At 48.3% G+C, this 26,428-nt stretch overlaps 1 protein-coding gene across 1 annotated transcript; it reads left to right on the top strand.

The window, feature by feature from the left end:
• Positions 1-5,756: 5,756 nt before the first annotated feature.
• LOC135912081 (uncharacterized) lies at positions 5,757-24,832 on the top strand. Its single transcript, XM_065444462.2, has 6 exons — positions 5,757-5,814; positions 12,915-13,004; positions 16,115-16,317; positions 18,276-18,577; positions 20,019-20,207; positions 24,715-24,832. Exons 1-5 carry the CDS (start codon positions 5,760-5,762, stop codon positions 20,170-20,172), a joined length of 804 nt encoding a protein of 267 aa, XP_065300534.2. The 5' UTR covers positions 5,757-5,759; the 3' UTR covers positions 20,173-20,207; positions 24,715-24,832.
• Positions 24,833-26,428: the final 1,596 nt, after the last annotated feature.

Here is a 26,428-nt window from a genome sequence, read left to right as displayed (position 1 = left end):
GTCTGTCTGTCTGTCTGTCTGTCTGTCTGTCTGTCTGTCTGTCTGTCTGTCTGTCTGTCTGTCCGTCCGTCCGTCCGTCCGTCCGTCCGTCCGTCCGTCCGTCCGTCCGTCCGTCCGTCCGTCCGTCCGTCCGTCCGTCCGTCCGTCCGTCCGTCCGTCCGTCCGTCCGTCCGTCCGTCCGTCCGTCCGTCCGTCCGTCCGTCCGTCCGTCCGTCCGTCCGTCCGTCCGTCCGTCCGTCCGTCCGTCCGTCCGTCCGTCCGTCCGTCCGTCCGTCCGTCCGTCCGTCCGTCCGTCCGTCCGTCCGTCCGTCCGTCCGTCCGTCCGTCCGTCCGTCCGTCCGTCCGTCCGTCCGTCCGTCCGTCCGTCCGTCCGTCCGTCCGTCCGTCCGTCCGTCCGTCCGTCCGTCCGTCCGTCCGTCCGTCCGTCCGTCCGTCCGTCCGTCCGTCCGTCCGTCCGTCCGTCCGTCCGTCCGTCCGTCCGTCCGTCCGTCCGTCCGTCCGTCCGTCCGTCCGTCCGTCCGTCCGTCCGTCCGTCCGTCCGTCCGTCCGTCCGTCCGTCCGTCCGTCCGTCCGTCCGTCCGTCCGTCCGTCCGTCCGTCCGTCCGTCCGTCCGTCCGTCCGTCCGTCCGTCCGTCCGTCCGTCCGTCCGTCCGTCCGTCCGTCCGTCTGTCTGTCTGTCTGTCTGTCTGTCTGTCTGTCTGTCTGTCTGTCTGTCTGTCTGTCTGTCTGTCTGTCTGTCTGTCTGTCTGTCTGTCCGTCCGTCCGTCCGTCCGTCCGTCCGTCCGTCCGTCCGTCCGTCCGTCCGTCCGTCCGTCCGTCCGTCTGTCTGTCTGTCTGTCTGTCTGTCTGTCTGTCTGTCTGTCTATCTATCTATCTATCTATCTATCTATCTATCTATCTATCTATCTATCTATCTATCTATCTATCTATCTATCTATCTATCTATCTATCTATCTATCTATCTATCTATCTATCTATCGCCTATATATATGTATATAGCGCCTATGTCTATTTTCCCCTTTACTTCTTGTTTTGCATCTTGCGTCGTTATTTGGTGCTTGTTCCTATACTACTTATGCTGTTTTTGTGCCCCTTACTCAATGCCCTTCAGGGCCCTGTAAGTTATTTTGAATAAATAAATAAATAAATAAATAAAGTCATATTTATCTACAGATAGATAGATAGATAGATAGATAGATAGATAGATAGATAGATAGATAGATAGATAGATAGATAGATAGATAGATAGATAGATAGATAGATAGATAGATAGATAGATAGATAGATAGATAATGTGTTTGGAGCTACGTGCACGAACATAAGACAAATCATGTGCTACCCGTCACTCCCATGCCAGCAGAACAATCGACGCGCCAGTGTTTTTTCAAATACCATGGCAATGCATAGAGTTTGCTACAGCAATTACAACTTGCTATCAGCTTATTCTCCTTAAAGATGATAACAAATAGTAATTACTGCAGGAATCTATATGCCAATCGGCATACTGCGTAGCACCTCTGCGCGGCGTCAGCGCGTGGCACGGCCGCACGGATCACGTGGTTCGTCACGTGTAGGCCGCACTCGTCCGCACTCACCGAAGATGATTCGTTAACGGCAACCCTGAGGGGAAGGCCACCCGCCGGGGCCTGGAAAACTGCTGCATGCACTCTCCTCTGATTGGCTTTTCCTTGGCTTGGCTGATTGGCTTTTCCGCTTTTCCCCGGCCGTACGAGGAACGAGGCCAGGGTACTCGAAGCTTGTTGCAGGAATGGCGAGTGTCCGAGGAGCCGCATTGCGAGTGAGGCCGTACTTTATTTACGGCGCTAAGCGCGGCATTGGAAATGTCGCAGGTCTGCTCTTCAGCGTGCTTACTCGAGTGCCTGAAAGGCAAAAGCTTAATGAATGAATGAATGAATGAATGAATGAATGAATGAATGAATGAATGAATGAATGAATGAATGAATGAATGAATGAATTTGTTCATTCATTCGGTCCATTTATTTCCCGCGATGCATAGGGAATGTGGCAGCGTATGATGGCGGCATGTTTAATTACGGAAGCAATGAGGCAATAGCATGAATACATGGCAGCAAGTAATTTATGGCGAATGCGACGCGAAAGAAGAGGGCACACGGACGTGCACATCGTAAGTGTCTAACTTTTCAGTCGCCACCTCAATCATCCCGCGGCCACGGAAGGGATGATAAATAGCGGCAGTGAAACAGAGAAGGGATAGAAAAGTATACAATAAATGCGCTATTAGTGCAAAAGAAAAGTAAATAATAAATGATAATACATGTAGTCAAACGTAGCGAGATGCAGACGCGTAAAGGGACTCTATACCAGTGAGATAGTAATTGCAGTAGTTCACGAAACAATGAAAAGCCCCAGGCGCTTATTATAAGTTGGGTTCTTCGTTCTCGTGTTTTGTATTCCTTGAAATTCAAATTGGGGTAAAAATCGGTTGTTATATTTAAAGAGCAAAACGGGATAAATCATTTTTCTCTTTCTTCTCTTTACCACGAAAAGCGTGGAGAAATCGGTGCTTCTTTTTGGCAGCCCAAAGTTCGCGATTCGTCTGTTAACTTTTACAAATAAATTAACACAAGCAATGGTTTCGTTCCGCAAACAAACTTTATACACGGTGTTTCAACTAAGTCGGGCCAAGATTTAAAAGATCCACGTTTAGTTACTAGAATGCAAGCAACGTAGTATTGTTCGCCGACTTCTTTCGCAATTGAAAATATGTTTTGCTATGAGTATAGGTAATTAATTAACATCAATTAATAAAGAAACGTGAACAGGGACATTAGAGGGATATATTAATGCTCGAGACCACCTAAGGCGTCAACATGTGTTATCGCGAAGAAAGTTTTTGTAATCGAGAAACTGAGGTAAATGCAGGACACTATTTGTGACTCACCCGGGAAATTCAAGTACTGGCCCGATGACGCAGGCACTCCTCATTTAAATTTTTTCGCTAGTACTCAACCTCTCATAATAAGAAGAAAAGTAATTGCATTGGAATATAAGACGGAAGAAAACGATACTGTCCAGTTCTATTCAGTGTTTAGAAAATGGAACTTGACACCACCGTCACCCTTGACAACAATGCAGGCGGTAGGAAAGTTTCGTTTTCGATCGTCGTCTGCGCCGCCCGCGCTTTCGCGTTTCCATAGTTTCGTTATCGCGTAGTGCTCCGCTGGTTTTGCTGCCTCGCGAAACTCGCACAAACTGCAAGCGGCGGAGAATTCAACTTGGATTAGATGTATAGCGGGATGCCCGAACGGCCCACGCCACTTGACCAAAAAGCACCTGCAGCGGCGAATCCGACGCTCTGACCTGGCTCGACTTCTCCATGGCCGCGCGTTTACGTCTTGTGAGAGAGAAAAAAAAAAACGTACGTAGTGCCGTTTGTCGGGAGTCCTTTCACTTACCGACAGTGATGACGTATGCAACGTCACCATTAGCGGCACTAATGTATCTGCGCGTGAGCGTGTAGCCTCGTGATACATTTTCAAATCTCGCGCGCTTCCTTTGCAGCAAGAAAAAAGCAAAACCACAGCAGCTATTATCACAGAAACAAACAATTTGGAAATTTCGCAATGAGCTCTACAACTTCCACATTAAATATTTCTTTTTGCGTTTAAATCAATGCTTTAGACGTTGGTCAATCAGTTACTGTTAATTAATGAAGTAGGCTCATAGTAGAAAAATTATTTGAAATGCCGAAAAAGACGGCGAACATATTAAGTTGGTTACGTTCTCGTAACTTACACGCACGTGGATTCCTTTAAATGCATGGCCCAACTTATAGCTGAAGCACCCTGTATTTAAACCAGGGAAATCACTTACAGGAACAGGTATATGCAAAGAGGGCTGCTCGCAAATCGTGCGACAGAAATCCTCATTCACTGGCTCTATTACCACATTAAAAAATGTTTAGTAGTGAGAACAACAAATATAGTCAAGTCTGGCAACCTCATGTTAGTTTACTCTCCTCGCGTTTTAATCCTTCGTCTAAAAAAAAGAAAAATAGAAAGAAAGAAAAATAGAAAGAAAGAAGGAAAGAAAGAAAGAAAGAAAGAAAGAAAGAAGGAAAGAAAGAAAAAACAGCACGAAAAGTAGTGCACCCATCCACGTTTCGCAGTATGCAGGATTCTCTCCATCATCTTACCAGTCCATGTTGACGTACTTTCTATTTCTGCGCGTCCCTGGTAGACTTTTGTACCTTTCGCCCTCGTCTATTTTGTTCTACTGGTTCCCATTATAAACTCTAGGCCTGGAGAGATACAAAGATCTGCAGATATGAAGGGCAACATTTCTGAGTACGGGAGCGGTGCGCTAATGTGTGTGCGTGCGTGCGTGCGTGCGCGTGCGCGCGCGCGTGTATATGTCTGAATCAGGTTATATTGGTTGTTGCAGTATTTGAGACTCGAGGCTGAAGAATCCGAGCATGTCGTTCCTTCAGTTCGTAGCGCTCGAAAAGTTGCCGAAAGTCGGACATTGACAATAGGAACTGCAAAATTTTGAAGACATGGAAACAGAATCCTTGTTGGCCTATGTGCCAAGTAGGAGTAATTGAATGCATAACTGAGAACAATGCTTGCTCAGAATGTCAACTACGAGTCAGCGGAACGATGGAAACAGACCGAATGCTGTCCGGAATACTGTCAGATGTCAGCATCACCACCACCACCACCCCCGTCGTCGTATTCGTCGTCGTCGTCGTCGTCGTCATCATCATCATCATCATCATCATCATCGTCGTCGCAATCATCATCATCATCATATTTGAATGTCCCTGCATGGAAATTACCTCCTTCAGAAACCTCCAAATGCTCTTGTCTTGCTTGAGCTGTCACCATGCTGTGCCTGCATTTTTTCTAACCTCACCGCCCTAGCCAAAACTGCGATATGATTATAATGGGGGACTTTTGAATTTTGACCATCTGTGGTTCTTTAGCGTGCACCCAATGCACGGCAAGCGGGCGCTTTTGCATTTCGCCCACATAGAAATGCGGCCTCCGCGGCTGGGATTCGATCCCACGTCGCCGGGCTTAGCAGTGCAATGTCGAAACCACTACGTCACGACGGCAGGTTCAAACCAAACCTCCTTATACTATCACGGATAACGACAGCTTCTCCATTTTGTGTTTCACATTCCCCGTGCATGTGGTTCTTTACTTACGCAGTGCTGTCTTTTTCATCATTACGAGATTGAAAGGTAAGCAGTGTTATCGCGCGGACGAGATCTCACTTAACTTGATCAGACTGCAACCTTCAAATTGAAGGAGTTGTCGGCGACGCATAATCGTCCCCGAGAAACGTTTCTGCTCAGTACAGACACGAAAAAAGTAAATAAAGAAATAATAAAAGGGACGCGTGCTAAGAAGGTTTGCTCCATGCCCATTTTGTATGCTCTCCAATCTCGCCGAGAAGAAACACTAGGTCCTGGTTCGAAAGCTAGAAAAAAATATATACGTGATCGCTGGACGGCGAAGAAATCAATGTCTCGTGCGATGAGCTGTCGGCAGTTTGTCTCAGAGAAATGGCACAGCGGGTCGTACAGACGTTCCGCGTGCTTTGCTCCGTGAGACATTGGAAGCGTTCAAAGGTCTCTGTTGTTCGCGCACGTGGCCTCTCATCAGCCTGATTGGTCGGTAATCGGAGGTGCTACGTCACCGGGATCACGTGACATGCCCCTTCTCACGATCCTTCAAAAGCAGCCTGCTTGGCTCTTCCGAAGTGCAGACGGCATGGAGCGTAGCAGGCGAACCTTGGTCGTCCTGTTCCTATTCCTCGTGGAGTCAGGTGCGTTCTCGCATGCGTTAGGCTTGTCTTGCACTAGTGAACGCTTGTATACGTCACCATACGTCACCATACGTCACCATACGTAGCCGTACGTTGAATTGGGGAGGTGCGCAATCTGTAGACTTGGCACTGTAGACTCGCAACATCATGCCTTTGTTCTAAAGCCCGCACTAGCGAGAAGCCGGGGCGGGGCGTCTGCTCTTACTGAAGCATCGCATGCGGTAAATTGCATGCTGGTCATACAATTTGTGCAGGTGCATGGGTAAGTGTTTAGGAGAGTGAGTGAGTGAGTCGTGCTGTTGCATGGAGGTCCAGCTTGCATCGGGTTGGCACGAATTACCTCCCCCTGGTTGCCTATCACAAATGATAGAAGCACATTCAGTGTTTCTCAAGCTTCCGGTCATAGGCTTTTTTTTTTGGGGGGGGGGGGTGATTGATGCTCCAACTGTTACTGTCACCAATTACGTCGATGCCTCTCACCAACCTTTGACGCCAAGCCTTAACCGATGCACTTCCCTCTTCGCGCTTCTTCGTTTATCGGTACTAGACGACAAACTTCAGCTTGCGAGATAGCCCAAGAAATGTCATCGCATTTTAAAGTCTGGGCCTCAAGGGCTAAACTGCATGCTTCTGTTTAAGATATATGATTAAATCAGTACTTGTTAAAACAACATTAAAAAACATTTTGGTAGCCCTATCTGCTGTAGTTAACGTAATGAAATTAAATTAAGATGTAGATGCGCCATTGCATGGAACAGATAAATTTTCAGAAGGCTTACCAAGCTGGGGAGTATTATGGCAGGTTCGGTAACGCTAAAAGGGGTCACGTGCTTTCAAAGTTTTCAGAAACACTGCAGTCCTACACCGTAATACCATTGCAAAGGCTAGTTTAGCTTCCCGCGAAAGGCGATGACTAGGGATGGCACATCCCGCCTACTATACAGAGGTCTTTAGGGGTACAAAAGCTCAGATGTGCTATGCATAGACTAAAGCCAGGTGCGTTTTGTATGCACTAGAGTCGGACGCTTACCACCACCCACTACTAAATCCATAAGAGTTACGTGGATCGCACGCGCTGTGGTAATTAAGGGACGCGAACTTATTCGACGGCTTTCATCAAGCTCTCAGTACCAACACTCTGTTAGTCTCGTGGTGCAGGCATAGAATGGCAAGCACGGGTGTCTGTATACTGGGATGTGTGAAACGCAATGCTTAACGCCGTCAGCACAACTTGCAAGGGCACGATCAATCGTTCCTCCTAATCGGGACGTTGTAAAGTGTCGCACTGAGCTACACGAAGAACACTTGCGACACATAAACCAGCGCCAATATACGCAAGTGCTTCGTTTCGAAACTCGTCCATGCTTACATCATAGCTGTTCTTTCTTTTTCTTTTTACTCTACGCATCTCAGCTGTGTGAGAGACCGCCTTCTAAGCGCACTCGGCGATACACCAACGCCAACCTGGGAGAGGGAGTCAAAGTAACTGTTGGCATGTTCCAAACGTGCGTTTTTTCGATGGGAGGGGGGGGGGGGGGGGGCTAAATGCAGAAACGCCAGTGTACTTACATTTAGGCGCACGTTAGTGATCTCGCCGAAGTCAAAATTAACACGGAGTTCCACACTACGGCGTTCCTAATAACGACATTGTGGTATCGGCACGTAAAACGTAAAACCTCGGAACTAAAAAAACGAAAACAAAGGTTTTTTAACACTTGAGTTCGTGTAATGCAGCAGCGTTATCAGGATCGGTCCAGTCGCGCCCATGAATGCATTGCCCCCAGGATCGCTCAGCGTAACAAACATCATTGAAGCTCTTGCTGGGACACACATCCTGCACTGGCGTTAAGCTCAGCCCACCAAGTCACAACCTTTGATAACGCGATCTCCGGTATCAGTCCAGTTTTGATTACATTATATCCGGTATGGGTATAGCTTATTATAAACGCTGTCTCTGGGATCGTTACAGTTTACAACTACACTGTCTCCAGGATTAGAGCACTTCACTCGGTTAGACAGTGTACACACGATGACGACGACAGGCAAAACTCCGGGAAGTAGATAAAAAAAAGGTTAGCTTTAAGATGTTCTAAGTCCTCTAGGAACCTTGCAGGCAGCACGCAAAGCATTGGGTCTGAAGACGGCTCATTGCTGCTTAACTTCTCCTAGGTGACTTAACCTGGAGGCCCCGTAGACAGCCTCATAAAAGTATTCTATAATAGTTAAATATGCCGATCACGAACAAAGGTCTCGCTCGAGGTCCTGGAATAAACTTGAGGTCGCAACGCACAGTGAAGGACGGATAGCGGAGGCTTGTACGTAGACTCGCCACTGGGGCAAGTCAAGGACGCTCTGCAAAATAAGCGGTATATATAGCATTTCTAAAGGCAACAAAAACTTTTAACACCACGCCTTTGTATCACATTAGCATAATGTAGAGCTTTTAAAGTGCTACTGTGTTTTGATGCCGTTGCTGTTGTCGCTTTCTAGCTTACTGATCAAAGAGCTTTTGTGCCAGTGAACGAAAAGAAAGGGAACTGAGGGACCAGATTATTGTTATTCACAACCACATGAAACCAGCAGTTAATGAATGAAATAAAAGGGGAAATAATTTGTTGTTAAGCATGAAATGCTTTTAGTTCATGTTGTCGGCGACCTTCAGGTGACCTTTAGCCAAAAGTCAGTGCTGTTTTACTGGCACTCAAACAAGAACATCCGGGTAAGTTGCGAGAACAAAACGAGATCATCCGTGCAACCAATCAAAAATTCAAAAATGCGGCCTCTAGCCCCCAAGCCTTCGCACAGGACCACATTACATACGCTAGTTACTGCCCAAACAAGTTACAAAAAATATTGCTTCCGAGTTCCTAATGTTTGCTCACACTATCACTCAAGTTGTAAGTTCTAGTACGCTGAAGTTTTATCTGTCATATACAATAGGCAACGTTCAAAAGGGAGGTGCAGGGCACCGTATACTTCATTGTCATCTTTTGACGCTGAGCGCTCTTTCGAATGCCAGCAGTCCATTAGTTCCGCGGCGCGGGTTTGGCATCGCCTCGGGAGATGGCGCCACGCTGCCTGGTGCCTCCTTTAGGAGCTTCTACCCGGCGCGGTGGCTTGGCGGTTAGGGTGTTGCGTTACTAAGCACGAGGTCACGGGATCAAATCCTGGCCGCTGCGGCCGCATTTCGATCGAGGCGAAACGCAAAAACTCCCGAGTCCCATGCGTTGGGGGCACGTTAAAGGTCCCCTAGTGGTCAAAATTAATCCAGAGTTCCCCACTACGACGTGCCTCATTAACAAATCGTGGTTTTGGCAGGTAAAGCGCCAGAATTCAATTCATTCTTTTTCTATCTGGGCAGCGCCCTCTGTCTGCCTGGTGTCTTTCGCTGCCTGTCCCGCGGCCTTAAGCCAGTTTTCTTGTTCTAGCTGGGCAGCGTCCGTATGCACCAGTGCACACTTTGGCGTGGTGCGGCGTTGTGTGGTGGAATGTGCCGTTGCGAACATGCACTACACCCATTTTAAGATTGTGGCTAGTATCATCTCCAACCAAGCTATTTGGCTGGTTGCCATTTCATGCTTACATCTTCTCTCGATTATAGGAGAGCCAACATTTTTTATTGAACTGTATAAATGACAAGCTACAAGGGAAGGAGAGTGGACGAAAAGAATAACTTGCTGCAGGAGGGAAACGAATCCGATGGGAGCCGAACCTGGCTGCCACGGGAACCAAGTTGCTTTTTCGTCCGCTTTTAATTCCCTGTAGGTTATCCTTTATACACTTCAATTAAAATAAGAAAAAACATGCCTATATGCTTTCCTTGGCTTCATACAGTCGTACATGTGTAACAACTGTTGGTGCGATGTCGAAAAAGAAATTTCACTGCTGGTTTCAATAAAGTTTATTCAGTCAGTCAGCCTTTCTTCGTCGAAAATAAGCAACACTATAGTCCCATGCTTTCACCTGATCTATTCACGCTTAAGCCTACACCTAGCTACATGCGTCCACTGGACATCCGGGGAACGAGGTCATCCGGCGTCTGCTAACAGCGTCCTTGTTCGGAGCGTCTTGTGGTATTACGCAGGGTTTCCTACTAGATTTCCTATAGGAAACTTCGAGGCTGTCATCCTTCAGCTGCCACGTGAGTGATGAGTATTTGGTGCACGTATTAGTCTTACCTTTATGCTTATGACTTCACACGTACTTGTTGTTTCATTTGTTAAATTTCCAAGCACTCGCACATTTCTAAACACATAAACGATTTGATTCTCTGTGGACATCCACAATCATTGCGGACTGTTGGATTTGTAACGCTATGTGTAACATGCTTGGCTGAACTTCCGTACTTAATGCTTCTGCAGAAAAAGAGAAATTTTCATAATTAAAAAATAAATAAATAAATTATGCGGTACTATAGGTTAAGAAAAATCAGTTTCCTCACGTTTCCGCTATAAGACGAGTGTTTCCCAGAAGGATCCGTTTATGATTTCCCACTTGAAACTTCGTCCTTCAACAGTACTTAAGCAGGCGCGTGCTACGGTACTATGGCATATGTCATATGGCACGTGTGGAAAGCAAGTACACGTGTACTTAGCTTATAGCCAATAGCTAGTTAAGTGCATGCCGAGTCTATACGCTTCGATGGGATTAAAGAACATGAAAATATTAGCGCACAGTGGCTTATGCGTGCGTTAAACGGGACGTAAGTTTCTCATAAAATGGCGCTCAACTTTCTTTAACTTTCTTTTCCTTAGCTTGGTCACTCGTTTGTTTATGTATTTTGGAAGTACTTTGTCCCGACTCTGATAGTTGGGATGTTTCGCATCGCATTAGTGTGCGCACCTTTCTTTCACTCTATCCTCTCTTTTATCTCATTATTCCTATTATCACTCTATCAGTTTTTGTTCACTTGAAGGCCTAAATGAACAAAGATCTATTGTTTCTATTAGGTAGACTTTAGGCATTATTTCAAATGCAAGAAACCTAATCAATTTCGGTATAGTAAATGCCGGGAGAAATGCTTTCTTCGTTCACACTTCAATAGCTGTGAGGTAAATCAGCTCTCTCCTAAAAGAATTTTTTGGGCAATATTGTGTATCACCCATGGAAATCATTCCCTTTGTTCGGACAAGTGCAGATTGCACTTACTCCATCGGGTGATACGAGAAATATCCTAAAATTGAGTTAGATGTTGCACAAAGTGGGACTCCTACAATGGCCCCCAAGATCTGGTGGTGCTTGATGCTTCAATCTCGGATGCCATGTTTCCACGAAAGGAACTTTTAGCATATGCGAGAGGTGGCGCGAGTTTCTTTGCGAGTGGCGGAAAAAAATGACGGGGGTAAACTGGTGATATATACGCCTTAAAAATGTGCCTGCGCCAATACTAAAGGAGCACTAAAGGCAAATATTAGGTCGAGAACAAAGCCTTCGTATGTGATAAAATGTCATAATTACAGAACATAGTTAGGGGAGCTCCACCGGGGGCTACAATGTATGCGGGTGATAAGATCGAGAATTAGAAAAGGAGCAACAGTTTTCGCCCTTACTTTTTTAAACGCCGTTCATGATTCAAATGGGAGATGTCAGTGTTCAAAGTTAAAAAAAAGTTGCAGTTGCGTCAGAAAGGCGAAGCATCGATTGCAATCGCAAATTAGCAGGCAACCGTACGAAGTAAGGATAGCACCCTTATCGGCCGCATCAACTGGCAAACATTCCCTTGCTAACTAAATTAATACGCAAGGGGTCAGCGCGCACAGCAAACATGAACGCATCATACTCGACACTCGCTGTCGAAACGCTGGCGAAAGCAAGCGCGACAGCGTCAGCGAGCGAAGTGACCTTCGTGCTGTCTGTCGCTTCAACGCCAGCTGCGCGCCAAGAACACATAGCACGCACAAAGCTATAGTACGAGTCGTCGACGCACCTAGACTCCGCCTCCAACGCCGATCGCTCTCAAGACACGGCCGCGCGACTGCGCGCAGCCGCCACATACGCAGTTGCAGCCGGAATAGAACGCCCCCCCCCCCTCACTTCCCTTTCCTTCCCCGTTGCCTCGCAACGTTGGGCGTCTCGCGCGCGACGCAAGACGGCGCGCTTCCTTCCCGCTCTGCTCCCTTTCGCGCGGGCGAGATTGAGCCGCGATGGTCGGCTCCTTTCGCACGCTTTCATTCGCCCATACAGCGTAGAGCGCGCGGCGACGGCGTCATCGTCCTTGGACTTTATACGGAACATCACGGCGACGGCAGAGATGCGCCTGGAGTGTTCATATAATTCCTATTGCAATACAAAGTTAGATTGTCTTATTTGCATTGTAAAACCCAGAAGGAGGCAGTGCTGAGAGAATCTTGGTACACTGGCCGAGACCATGCTCAGCGCGGAGTGCCTGTGAGTAGTGTGTGCGAGTGTAGGGGCGTGAGTTGTGAATGTAGCGTCCGTGGCGACCGGTATTGTCTTGATTGTGTCCGTTTTACCAGCGCTGAATGGCTCCATCATGAGTGAATTAACTCTCAAATAAGTTAACTTGAGTTACTTGATGCAACACTTTCTTAGGACAAGCGAACTTTGGGACAGTCGTCCAGTGTTTGTGTGCGCTGCACTATATTGTGTGCAAATCCCCTTCCAAACCACTACATTTTTTTTTCATGCTTGAAGTGGCTCCTGAATCGGCTATGTGGAAAGAAGCTGCTGCCAAGAGCCTGTGGAGTAATACTGCAGCCTGCAGCTACAACCAAATTTGAAAGGCCCACCGGGTTTCAGAAAAGACACTCGTTTCCCAGAACAGCAAACGGTCATCCTGGCGCAATATATTTAAGCACTATCTTATGTTTCTCTTCGTGTCTCCAAGTTCCCGTTGCTGCGATGGAAGCGCAGCGCACAGATTACCTTGCTACCGCCGAAAGATGGCGGGTCAACCACTCGGTTCATAAACGAGACAGTGCGGCACTGTTTACCTTTTGTGTTTGCTTTTGCTGGACCACGGTCTTGTTGGCTCTTACTCACTATTCTTTGGCTACATGTGCAAGCAGTTCTTGTAATCACATGATACGCAGCTTATGGAGTAACCGCGAATTGAATTTCTTTTGTGATGCCCCACGCAGCTCTCCTTCCAGCCCAATGCCAGGTGCTCAGAACCAATCACCCTCCGCCCTTCAACTTCAGCAGCGGTATCGTGCGGCTCATAATCAAATGTGAGTGTGTCTCGTTGGCTCTTGCCGATGTCCAGATGCAAATATAAGGAAGGCAGTGATAACGTCTGCTGGCTACACTCTTGCTTTTTGCATGCCAAAGCGAGCCACTGGCTAGCCCTTACGTTAGGCCCTGAAACGCTTCTACAGTGAAACTACCTACGTGAATGAAACTGTAAGAGGGGTCGGTATAATGCAAAGATTGCATTCTTTCGATTCTATTCCTCTGTTATTGATCACTGTTATCAGCCAGCCCATTCTGCTGATGTCGTAAGAGGAGCGCCGCTCAGTCTACTTGCGAAACGCGGAAAGGAATAGAATTAGAGTAGTGTCGTTCCATGATGCCAACCCTACATCGAAAATAAATGCATCAGGTCCACAGCGAGCGTTTTGTCACAGAGTGTTTAGCCCTGCCTATCTGCTGTGACAGCGAAGCAACGATAACCTGCTTAGCGCCTGCACTTGAACAAATACGAAAGTATATGACCGTTGTCACATCATTTACGTTTTGTGGGGGAAAAGAACAGCGACTAAATTGAAAATCGAAATAACACCGGAACTGAGCTTGGACGTTACGATCTTTTCCTCACTCCGGGAAGAAACCGAAAATGAAGAAAAAAAAACTGTTTTCGGTGGAGGTTATGGCCAACTTTCCTGGAGCTTTTCATCCATGCCTTGCCTTCACCTATTGCGTCTCAATCGTGCTATACCTATTTTGTTCGGCCTCGGCCACCGCCTGGAACTTTAAATTTTTCAGTGTTGGTATTGGATACAACTTCCACTGCACTGGAAGGTGTATGGCTGGGGGCAACCATGCTGGGGTGACGTAGTCATGCGAATGCACTTGTGCCTGAGAAGGATGTAGGACTGTGCCTGCAACGGGCCGTCTGCTCATTCCTGAGCGCAGTTCCAGTTTCGAGACATCGCCTAGTATAGCGTGGATCCACTTGGCGCCCCTTTGTTGGGAAGCAGTGTTTTATAGCTTGAAACTAGGCCGCGGCGGCCGCATTTCGATGGGGGCGAAATGCGAAAACACCCGTGTACTTAGATTTAGGTGCACGTTAAAGAACCGACGTAGTAGTTCTGCGGAAACCCGCAAGGTGGAGAGAAGTAATGAATAAAGGGAAAATGAGACATCCACCTGATCGTAGCAATTGCTACAAACGAAACCCATACGGGTTCCTAAACCCATACGGAAACCCATACGAGGAACCCGTATGGGTTTCGTTTGTAGCAATTGCTACGATCAGGTGGATGTCTCATTTTCCCTTTATTCACGTTAAAGAACCCCAGGTGGTCGAAATTTCCGGAGTCCTCCACTACGGCGGGCCTCATAATCAGAAAGTGGTTTTGGCACGTAAAACCCCATAATTAATAGTTTGAAACTAATTTCTTCTGCCATGCGTTTGAAATCAAATTGCCAGCGTGACCGTCTTTGACGGGGTGTCACTCTCCTTGTTCGCGCATGCGCTCACAAAATACCTCCTCTGTAATTTTACTATTTGCTGTTCTTTTCCCTGTGTAAAATAGTCAACCGATTCCTTCCCAATCTATCCGCCTACTTCCCGTTTTCACGTGAACGTAGAGTAATAATTCAACATGCTTTAAGCATGTCTTCAAGTAGAATTCTTACGAAAATCTTTAACAATTTTGTCAAGAATTCAGTATATGGTTTGCTCGGAGGAAAAAGCAGAAAGCGTACGGAATTTCGGGACGAAATGTGCTTCGCTCGTCGTTAATAAAAACTTGGAGCGCTAAAAACACGAAAGACGTAGAGAAAGAAACACACACCACACGCGCTCCCTCACAAGTCACAAGTTATGTCTGAGCGCGTCTGGTGTGTGCTTCTTTCTCTACGCCTTTCGCGTTTTCAGTGCTCCAAGCTTTTATTAATGTGCGTCCCCAACTAGCCCACCTGTCCACCCTGTCACTCGTGCTGTTCCGCGCGCTCTAATTCTACGTTCCACTCTCGCGTCGTACCGCTCAATACCAGCGCTTATCGAACACCCACACTGGTAGGCACATCCTAAACTCCCTAAGTATTGCCCCAGCACCCATGACCAATGAGAAATTCAATATTCCCCACTCGATACATGAGCACTTTCATATCCCTCCTCTACCTAAGAATATGCACCCTGTTCATCACGAGCATAGAAGGCAACAACGAGCTAAAGCCCTGCAGAAAAAGTTATTTAACTACAAAGACGTGCTCTATGTCGATGCCGCAGAGTATCCATGTGGACATAAATTTGCCATATCAGTCGTTGACTCCACTGGCAGTATTGCGACGGGAGCATCCATTATAGCCTCTTCCTCGGAGGAGGCAGAGGAGGCGGCGGTGGCACTCGCTGCAACAATACCCAATTACTCTGTCATAGTAAGTGACTCCAAAACTGCCATACACAACTTTGGAGCGGGTAGGGTTTGCAGGACAGCCCTGGCCATTCTATCTCACAATCCGCCAGCCCAACTTCTGAGTTTAATCTGGACACCTGCTCACGCAGGCCTAATCGGCAATGAAGCGGCCCACCTGAGTGCTCGAGCTTTCACGAACCGAGCACAGGCAGGGGACGGTTCAGACGCCAATAATCTCCCTCTAGCATTCACTTCCAAAGACAGATTACTTACGTACCACGACATTTGCGGGCATTACCGCCTAGGTCGCCTAACCCTCCCTCCTTTAATGATTCGGTCGTCACGCATACACGAGGTACTATGGCGTAAACTACAGACTCGCACTTTTCTATCTCCTGCCTTACGTCACAAAATTCACCCGGGAATATACCCTACTTCAGCCTGCAAGTTTTGTCCTGCTAGCAGAGCGGACCTTGACCACATTATGTGGCAATGCAAGAACCACTCCCCTCCCCCTAACCTTTGTAGAGTTTTAAGTAGTAGGGAGCTGTGGGAGGCTGCCATGCGCAGCTACAACCCCGAACTTCAGGAAGCTATCCTGAGGTGGGCTGAGGTGGTAGAGGAGGCCTACCGCGAGTAGGATAACCTCCCTCGCCTTCTTCCCGCACTTCCTTTCCCTTTAAGATGGGATAAATAAAGTTGTCTCTCTCTCTCTCTCTCTCTCTCGCGTCGCTTCCGACGCCATCACCTGTGTGCAGCGTACACCGATGAGCTCATCCGGGACCTGGGCGACAGCCCCGCGCTGAGACTGAGCGAGTCGCAGGCCGAAGTCGTGCGCCAGCGGCTGGGTCGTCTCTACGAGCACGTGCGCCGCCACCCGGCTCTCCACCAGCGCTACCTGTGGGTGGGACGGGACAGGCCCCGGGCCAGCCCCGACGAGCCGCCTGCCGGATACGAGCCCGTAAGTGTCCCAGGACGCGCACGCGCCCCTCGTTCAATCCGTGTTGCCACAGACCCAACGGTTCATCTCCGCTAGAATAGCAGCTTGGGCTTGTTGGTTACGGTTTGCGCTGTTAACACCAGGGTTGGTCTCCGCCTTGCCATTGCACGTTGACAGCGCGAAACGCGCAAGAGCTCGAGAGTGAACGAGCAAGCCGCCTGGCATGTACTTTGTAAAGTGAGTCGAGGATGTCAGCCTGGTTATACTCATTGTAACGTGACAGCTCATATAACAATGCATGCAGATCCAGCGGATATCTTGGTATTTATTTGAAGCTGTTAAACAAATGCTATAAGCTTTTTCCAGTTTCGTTCATGTATCTCTGACGTAAACAGTCGCGCGGGCACCCGTGCTGTGGAATGTGACACTCTCAGTACGATCGTCTCAATGGGCTAGTTGGAGTTAATTGGCACGTCCGAAGTATACGTGTGATTGTGGCCTAATGGTGAGACTATAGGGCTGCTACCATAGGGAACCTAGGTTCGATCCCACCATCGGGCAAATAATTATCGTTAATTTTCTTCAGGTGTGGGGCTATTCTGGAAGACAAAAGCACCTAGCAGCAGCCACAATCAGAAAAGTTAGCGAGGGTTCGCGAAGAAAGCTTCGCCTTCACATACGCGTAAGGAAACACTCAACGAACCGCGGTTGGTTTCTGCTTGTGTGAAATCACATCTATTCAACTTTTCAGATACGGAGGTAACATTCCTCAGAAAGTGAACCGAGAATGTGACGGGGTGATAAATAGCTGCACATACAAGTCGCTGATTATGAACTTTCTGTTTTGCAGTTTGGGCTCTCGTGCCATTTCTTCTGTGCGTCCCTGCGCTACGATTTATCATAAAAGCATGTTGACAACCTAACGTATCCACAATAATGTAGCAGATTAGGGCCTGAAACAATGGATTATTTTAGCGTAGCGTTACCGCCCTGCCGTTTCTGTTACTGACCACGGCTGCCACGATTTTACCGGGCGCATTTACCAGGCTCACGGAACTTGCGGCTATCGTCCGGGAAGTTTCCCAGCGCGATGCCCATGAAAGTAGGGGACACTTCGAGAAAATTTCGCGCACCCGTATCCAAGACGAGGCAAAGCAATGACAAACGCTGTGATGCCATCTGGTAGATAGAAATGAAAAGACTTCTTGGGCTAGATATGGCGTCCTTTCTTAGGCTTAACAGAATCAAAACAAACAGCTCAATAGCAACGACAAAAAATCTCATTGATAACGAGAAAGCATTGTTAATACTTTGCTCTTAAAACGAGATAAGGACAAACGAAGGCTTATTTCCTTTATAAAAATTGCTATTGAAATGTTGACAGATTCCTGAGGAAATGACTTCATATCATTTCAAGAATGCCTCAACAGTTATTGAATGTACACAACAATAACTCAACAAAAAGTTGAGGAGCACTTCACAGCCGTAATGTTAATAAATAAATACTGCTGACTAATTGTTGAATGATATAGAGTATTTTGAACTTATTAGGCAATATTGAGATTCGAAATATATGTGAAAAACACATATATGTATATGTGTACGTATACGCCTTGGTTAAAGTTACGTGACTTGCCACCCCACGCCAATTCTGAATGTGGGAGGGGGTTGCAAGTGCCCCTCCCCCTAACACTTATATTTACCACTTATTACTGCCAGGACAAAGGGCAAATACGGAGGGCAGATTAGGATCGAAGCAGACAGCCTGGACGTTGCAATGTTGTTACGCAACCACGATAGCCCGCGGAAGCCGTCCAAGTAAACTTGCAGGACAGTACAGTGGTTCACACTGGTTTCCCGATAAACTCCGCGCATGCGCAGTCGAGGAGGCAGCCGGTGTCGACACCGGTAAGATTTCAACTGCGTACGCTGACTCCCCCTTCCGCGCTCGCGTTCCCCCCCCCCCCCCCCCCCCGCAGCCTTCGACGGTGAGCAAGCGTGGCGACAGCGGCAGCCGCCAGCTGCGGTCCTCCCCCCCACGGATGCCCGAGGGCGGCGAGCGTGGCAGCGTGCGGGGCGTGAAGAGGACCCCTCCGGAGACGCCGATAACGGCCCTGTCGGAGGAGATATGCCGCACGAGCACCGCGTGGGAGAGGCTCAACGAGACGGTCGACTCGTTCGGCAACGCCGTAGAGGTGGTCCAGGACGAGGCCTTTCCCCAGTGGGTCTTCTCGTACCGCTGCGCCACGCAGGGCACGCCCTGCGTCGGCATTGACGCCATGTGGGTACCCTCCACCCCCCCCCCCCCCTCCCACGCTACGTCACACGTGGGAATGACACGTGCGGACGAACTGCTTAAGAGCACGCGTTCGCGTTCGTCGCTTCGCTTTTCACGCGTCGAGATACGATGCGGAAGTCCCGTTCTGCAGTGTGTTTGCTGTCAGTGTCGAGATTGGAATTCGCGCTTGACTTTCCGCCCGCGGAAAGCGGCAGAGTAGATAAACGGCTGGATGGGTGAGTGGCTGGGCGAGTGGTCGGGTCAGAAAAATAGCTGTTTTTAATAGCGAAACTGAAAAAAAAAAAGAACTCCGAGGACGCTTAAGCACTCTTATGAGTCGTAAATGGGAAAGCATTAATGCCCAATTGGACGCCGCTCAGCGGTCCTACGAATTTCGCGCGGCGAGTAATGTTTTCGAGTTTTGCTGCGGGGTATGTTATAGAGTTTTCCGATTAAACTGGTACAGGGTTTTTTATTGGTAGTTTCTAATTTAGCATTTTGGCTGTACAGCGGAATCACTTGGATGATATTGCTGAGAAATCAAGGACGCTGCATGCCTCCGACGTCCTGCGCGACTAAACACCGATGAAGCACCAAGCGGCCACCAAGGCCGGCAGGCACGCGCTGCAGCTAACACCAGTGTGGGAGAGAGAGCGAGATACGGACCGGGCGCGCCGGCTTCCGAGAGCGAGACGGCGGCACCCGCACGCGCGCGTCACGTGACCGCCTCACCGACAACAATCCGCCTCGACCCGCGGCGTCACGTCGTTGCATCTGCTCCGTCGAGGCGCGTTGATGACGTGGCGTCGCGGCCACGCCCTCTCCCTTCACGCAACGCCTGGCGCGCCAATGCGCAGCAGGTGTTCCAATTCGTCTGCTTTATTCCGTCGAGGCGCCCCCGCGACGTCACGTGGCATCGCAGCCAATGGGAACTTAGGTGCCGCGTAACTGCTACAGACGCTGGCTTTTATGCGAAGCATACTAGCCGCACAACCACGTTCTTCCTTGCTGCGCCGCGCGCGGCCGCGTAGCTACCGTATGACGTCATAACAGCTGCAAAAGCGGAGGCTCAACTCGTGCGCTCGCTTGCGGCCGCGTAGCTACATAGCCGGGTCTCAGCTCGTGCGCTCGCCTGCATGAGTTGTTTCTTCGTCTAGCCGAACCAAATATAGCCAAGCAACAGCAGTTCACCAGGCTAAACAGTGCTTCAACAACTAAAATAAAGGCTAGTAAGCTTCGCATCCTGGGCTTAACCTTAGCTAAGCCACATCCATTTTTTCGCTCAGTGGGCCGTTCGGTGTTTGAATATGTTGTCAGCCCCCTGCTTTTGCATACAGCTTTCGTTCAGCAGTTCGTTTCCCCCGCGTGCCCAGTTTTAGGAACAGCGTGCACGGCGGCGACGTGCAAGCCGGCTCTCGTTGGAAATACGCGCGTAACGGTGCAGGTACAACAGCGAGTGCACGGAGCGTTCGGGCTTCATGATCCTGTACCACCGGAAGAGTGGCGCCGCCAGCGACAGCCTGCCAGCGTGGGGCGCGGTTGAGGTGCCGCACCACTGCACCTGCAAGATCACCCCCAAGGTGATCACCGAGTCCTGAGCCGTCCACTGGATCCGCCCGAAGCTGCCGAACGGGTAAAACATCTCAATGGCGTTTTCTTGCGCTCTACGTTTAAACGGCACGCTGAAAAAAAAAAATCACTCGATAATCCGTCCACACTACCCGCCATGGTTGCTCAGTGGCTATGGTGTTGGGCTGTTGAGCACGAGGTCGCGGGATCGAATCCCGGCCACGGCGGCCGCATTTCGATGGGGGCGAAATGCGAAAACACCCGTGTACTTAGACTTAGGTGCACGTTAAAGATCCCCAGGTGGTCGAAATTTCCGGAGTCCTCCACTACGACGTGCCTCATAATCAGAAAGTGGTTTTGGCACGTTAAACCCCATAATTTAATTTTTTTCCGTCCACACTACGAAAAAAAAAAAGAACTCACTTTTGCAGTATAACTGAACGTAAAAAAGTAGGCAGCGTCGATTCTCCCGGCCGCCGGGAGAATTTGTGATACGAATTTCTCCGCGCACTCACCTCCTATTGGTGCAGAGAAATCACGTGCCAAACTGCTGGGAAAAACTACCGGCAGGTGTGCACGAGAGCCCGCAGGTGTGCCCTTACCTAACCTAACTTAGGGCGCTATAACGTAAAACTATTCCAAACTTTTCTATTCCAATTCTGCTATCAGCCCTCCGCGATTGGTCAAAAAATTTTTTCGACCACCCCCCATTTAACCTGTCTGTCACGCGACGTACAAAAACCGCAACACCTCCCCATCTGATATGATGTGTGCACACTGATTATGCATGATTTGACAGAAAAAAGAAAAACAGTTATTTCTGATTCGACCCCTTTTCACCATTAGCCCTCGGCTATTGGTAAAAAGTTTTCGGGCTGCACCCACTTCACCTGCCTGTCACGCGACGTCACAAAACCGCACAAACTCACCGCGTCAAAGTGACGTGTACGCGATAAAGATGCATTAATATGCCGAACAAAACTGAATTTTTTTCGGAATAGCCGCACGCTGCCCCGTTCCGAAAGGAATAAAAGATAGCTGCCGCCGATCACTGAGACGCTGGCTACTCGCACCTGCCGGAGAGCATGGGTGTATTTGCGTATAATAAAACTGCTTGCGTGACCGTGTAACGTTTTTAAGCACTTTCGACACGTTTACTACCTCATTCTGCCAACTCTTCTTTGCTGAGGGTCAATTTTAGCGTCATTCTTCAGCTTCCGTTGCATGCCGCCGCGATTTTCGACCAGCCACCACAAGCTAAGTAAGGGAAAGCCGACCAATCGCAGACGCCGGCACCACCCTCTTCATCCGGTTATCGGTTTTCAGTGCACTGGCTCTGCCCTAGCGAATCCCTCTCCACTTGAGCGTTCTCCTCGCCTCTTGCCGGCCAATTAGATACAACAAGCCGCTCAGTGTAGGCAATGTTATTCGTTTTTCAAGCAAACAAAAGGGACCTGCTATGAACGAGGAGAGCGTTCGATTGGTCTGTTGAGACAACCCTATGGGTGACCGCCCGGTGCTTGCGTCGGTGGTTACGCAAATTTGACGTCAGGAAATTGGAATAGAAACATATTGGAATAGTTTTACGTTATAGGGCCCTTAATCTAAACTAACCTAATATTCCGAGAGCCAATAGGAGGTGACTGCCGGGAGAAATTCGTTTAAGAAATTCTCCCGGTTGCTGGGAGAATAGACACTTAACTAAATAGTACGTAGACCGTTCCATTTCACGAAGAGCAGAGGGAGTCTACGTAAAATGAAAGAAAACACACACAAAAAAAGCAGACGTGAGTTCTGTTCTTGAAATACGGGGAGGCTGTCCGTAATTTAATGTGGTGGGAAAGCAAACATTCGAAAACGAAAAATCAACATGCAAAGAAGATAAAAAAAAGCACTGTATACTCTCACCACTGGTTACATAATGTCACCACAGATAACGCTGCTTGAGACGCTGCTTGAGCTACATCCACAGGCCAATAGTAAAAACACGATAAAAAATTACCGACGATTACGTTACTTCCTAATGCGAAATTTGAGCGCAGCAAATAAGCTGTTTCACCTTTTCGATAGATTGAGGCAAAGAAATCGAGCAACACATGTATGCGCTGTCACAGAATTTTTTTTTTATTTTTCACACGTATTCCTTTAACAAAGACTCCATTAACAGTTCTTGACAGTCATGAAGGAAGCTTTGTGGTCGGAGAAATAGACTGATATATGTTCGACTTGGTACACCAATGCTTGATTCTCAAAGACGAGATCTATACAAGTGCGTCGCGAGGTTGTCACAGCCGTGGGACGCGTTACGAGCGAGAGGAACGGGATGTTCTCCCGCATAAGTGTTAGGAAATTGCTGTTTGTCTTTATGTCAACATTAAAGTCCCCCACTACTAACATCGGTGTGGATCGATGGACGGTTAATGCGAGTTGCAGGAAGTGCACGACGTCTTTCGTGAGTGCGGTAGCGGACTCACGAAAGCGGTATCAGTCGGTCGCTGCTAGCGCTGGGGGGATGAAAGGGGGGCGGAGCTGGTTATGAGGCCGACGACAACGCGAAACCCAGGAACGGACGCCAAAGAGCCATTTGTGTAGCCAGCCCTCCTCCACAGTCTCTCCTCCTCCCTTCCATCATCCTCCCTCGCCCGGAGAGCCGACAGCGCGCATGCGCGGCGGCGGAGCAGCGGCGCATGCGCGGCGGCGGAGCGCGGCGGCGGAGGCGAGCTGGTTACGAGGCCGACGCCGTCGACGACGACGCCGACGACGACGACGCCGACGACGACGCGAAACCCAGGAACGGACGCCAAAGAGCTGCGCTCTAAAACATAATTTATTGAGTGATGCTGCTGTTAATAGACTTGCTGAGCGGCGTTTCCAAACTCTTTTCGTTACCATGCATGTAAAAAAAACAAAGAAAAAAAAGGGTCGAGTTAGCCAATAAAGTTAAGGCATAATTTCTCTGACTTGAATTTCACCCCGAAACCTCGGCACTGGTCGGTATCTTGGCGTCGCGAATTTGGTATTTTCTCGTATATTTGGACCGTGACGGCGTAGGACGAGTTACAGAAATTTGCTGCGTTTATTTATTAATATACTCTGGAGCTTTACGTGTCATAACCATGACATGCTTATAAGGCACGCCACAGGGAGGGGGGGGGGGCAGGTTTTAATTCTGACCCATCTGAGGTTCTTTAACGCACGCCCAATGCTCTGTACTCACGGGCTTCAGCATAGTCCTGAACAGAGTTTAGTGAGAGGCGATTGGATGTTTGGTGGAAGAAAACTAGGGAGACCACAAACAACGGAGGCATACAAAAAACAATGTTCCCAGTAGTGGTTCAGAAAACTTGATGCTGGGAATTCTTGGGTGTGTCTTTTTGTCTTCTTTAGAACGACAGGTAAGACAGGCCAATAAGCAAAATAAGAACAAGAGCTTGGTGGCGCAACCTGCCACCCCTTTTCAAAGCGGACGCTCATAGCATCCATCCATCCATCCATCCATCCATCCATCCATCCATGGATGGATATCACTTAGCACATTCTAATGCCACATAGCACTTAGCACATCCTAATGGAATGCGAAGGGATTCTTCCAGTGAGACCCGGAGGTAAAGTACACCTTGTCTTTAATGTGGACGCAATCATCAAACGGTCAGCAGTCGAGATATATAAGATACGTTAAAAGTATTGCTGGAAAAGAAAGCCGTGAAGGAATTCATACAACTGGATCTGTTACAGGCATACGTAGTGATACAAAATAGAGAAGTTCTGAGGAAAAAAAAGATTATAGCGATGTATACAAAAATGCTAAAATGAAAAACATGTACAGTACACCTGATTAACAGAAGGAGGCTTGGTCAATATTTGTCACCGCCCCGTTTCGAAGGGGATTCCAATAAATCATCATCATAATAAAGTGCACATTCATGAAAACGGTGGGTATGAGTATATGCGACACGATAAATTAGTACGATACGTTTTTACCGTATTAATGTAAACGCGGCTACGGCTAGTGTCTTCATGCTGCGGCTCCCCTTAAACATGGTGGATTTGCGGAAAGCTGCCAATAGATGGCAGCAGGTTCTGCATAAGATCGATTCGCAAGACATGCCTACTGTATAAAATATTTTTGAATGTTGTTGCCGATTCTATACCGAGAGAGTCCTGTCCACGGCCCCGTGTAATCAGATTGCGTGCATAGGTTTACCGTGAACGACAGGACGGCATGTGGATAGACAGCAGGGCCCCACGAGACAGCTATCCCTGACTTTGACAATCATACGCAATGGCTTATGCCACATTTTTTTTTAAAGAGCTGACCTGTTTGGTCGTGTCTTTCGCTGGACCAGTCATTCGACATTGTAGGCTAGCGGTCCCTACCGACTTGGAATCTTTCCCTGTAGTGTTTCAGTAGAATAGGCAGCTTGATTAATAGCACCAAGTTTAACATTTCGCTAAACTCGCCAAGCGACTGCGGTGTTATCGCATTTTCATCATTCGCTCCACGTATGTGCAACGCAGAATTTTCAACTACTGTCTCCTGCTTACTTTTTTTTCTGCTTTTTTTTTTACAGAGACGAGGATCTTCGACAATGAAGAGTAGCAAGCTTCCGGGAGGCGCGCACAACACAATGAAGACTGCAGACAAGAAGCCTACAGTGCAGGCAAAAACAAATAAAAAATGTCGGGTGCTGAAGAAAGCACCACTTCCGGTTTCGTCCGGTATTAAGCAAACTTCGTGGCCCATCTTTACTACAGCAATCGACCTTTCCTTGCGGAATATGTCGGTTCTCGTCATGTGACTGATGCTACACTTGCGGATGACTTTCTGCTACTGAGGCAAAGCGGTCCACAAAAGTGATCAAGAAAAGTCCGTGGTTCTCATGCGTGATAGCCTGAGCTGGGGAAAGAAAAACAAACAGCCTATTTACAACAGCAAAGTTAGGCAAAATGCACAAGTGAGCGTTAAATTTGATTTACTTCTCTCTTGCGCATTTGAGCGAATACGACACTGTCGCACGTTAAACATACGTTGTTTCAGCATATCTTACAAGAAACCGAAAGCGCTGCCAAACTCTGCTGGGCTTAACTTGGCGCAGTTGTACACGTGCAGAAGCAACACCCCTGCAGCCTTCCTTTCACTGCTGTTGAAAGTTGTCTGCGAGCCGTCCCTGGTCGGCGTACGAGAAGGAGAGAACCTAGAAACACAGAGGACTAATGGTTTCCCATCTACTGCTGAATAGGTCAGGGCAGTCAGTGTGAGTCCGTAGGCATGTGTCCGTGGCAGGACATGTCAGCACTTCAGACCTGCACTATTTTATTACATTTTTACGCACCACAACCAGCTTTTTTTCTTCATTGCAAGAACATGCCTTGCAGCTCAGTAATATGAAAAGTCTGGGCGACTTGATTGATCATCATACCGTGTTGGCGAAACAGCGCACTGACCAATACAAGGCGGAGAGTGTCGTCTCTTCTTGTGTCTCTCCTTGTCCTGGTCAGTGTGCTGCTTCACCAACACGGTATGATGATGCCCTGCAGCGTAAGTTGCTACCTAAATAGAAGCGTGTAGGTTCTCCTTACGTAAGCATTGAAGTAAGGTCTTATAGAACTCTACATTAATGAGCCAACGCGCGTAACTGTTAGTCTTGTCAGTTGGTAACTGTTCCAGCTTTTAGAGAATTTTTTCTTGTGTAGCCTTTGTGCCTGGACATAGCCGCAAGAGTAGTCCAGCTGACAGGTGCTGGAGCAGAACACTTGGGACCGCTTACCGGGTCTTCAGGTGTTGGATACTAGTGCCAGGTGACGGTAGGTGTGGGACGCTAGGACGGAAAATTGGGATTGCTGATTTAGAATCTTCAGGGCAAAGTCATGGAAATGATGACGTGTGTCAGTGTACTCGTTTGTCGTCGTCGTTTTGGTGCCTCTTTCCTGAAGACAGTGTGATGGTCGCCACAGCCTGAATTCTTGGGAGACACTTCCTCCGCCCAAGAAAAATAACGGGTAAGCGATCGAGCAGACACACGGAGGTAATAAGGCGTGTCTGTGCCGAAGGAGAATATATTTTCGGGCTAAAAGAATGAAGCAAGGGCCTGCAGGGAGGGAAGGAGTTGGAATTTCTGGAGTGGCAATATAATGTGCATTCCGTCCGCCAGGGCATTGTTCTAGTTCTGGCTGTGTACGCACACACAACGTACAACGGCGATGAATGCTGAAGGCCGATGATACTATATAGTTGTACTACATGTAGTATTGTAACTGGTTCCTGGAGACTTTTGTTTGAAGCCT

This window comes from Dermacentor albipictus, chromosome 10, assembly GCF_038994185.2.
Source record: "Dermacentor albipictus isolate Rhodes 1998 colony chromosome 10, USDA_Dalb.pri_finalv2, whole genome shotgun sequence".
Lineage (NCBI taxonomy): Eukaryota > Metazoa > Arthropoda > Arachnida > Ixodida > Ixodidae > Dermacentor > Dermacentor albipictus.
Note: the sequence above shows the minus strand (reverse complement) of the source record. Positions and strands in the feature narration are given on the sequence as shown.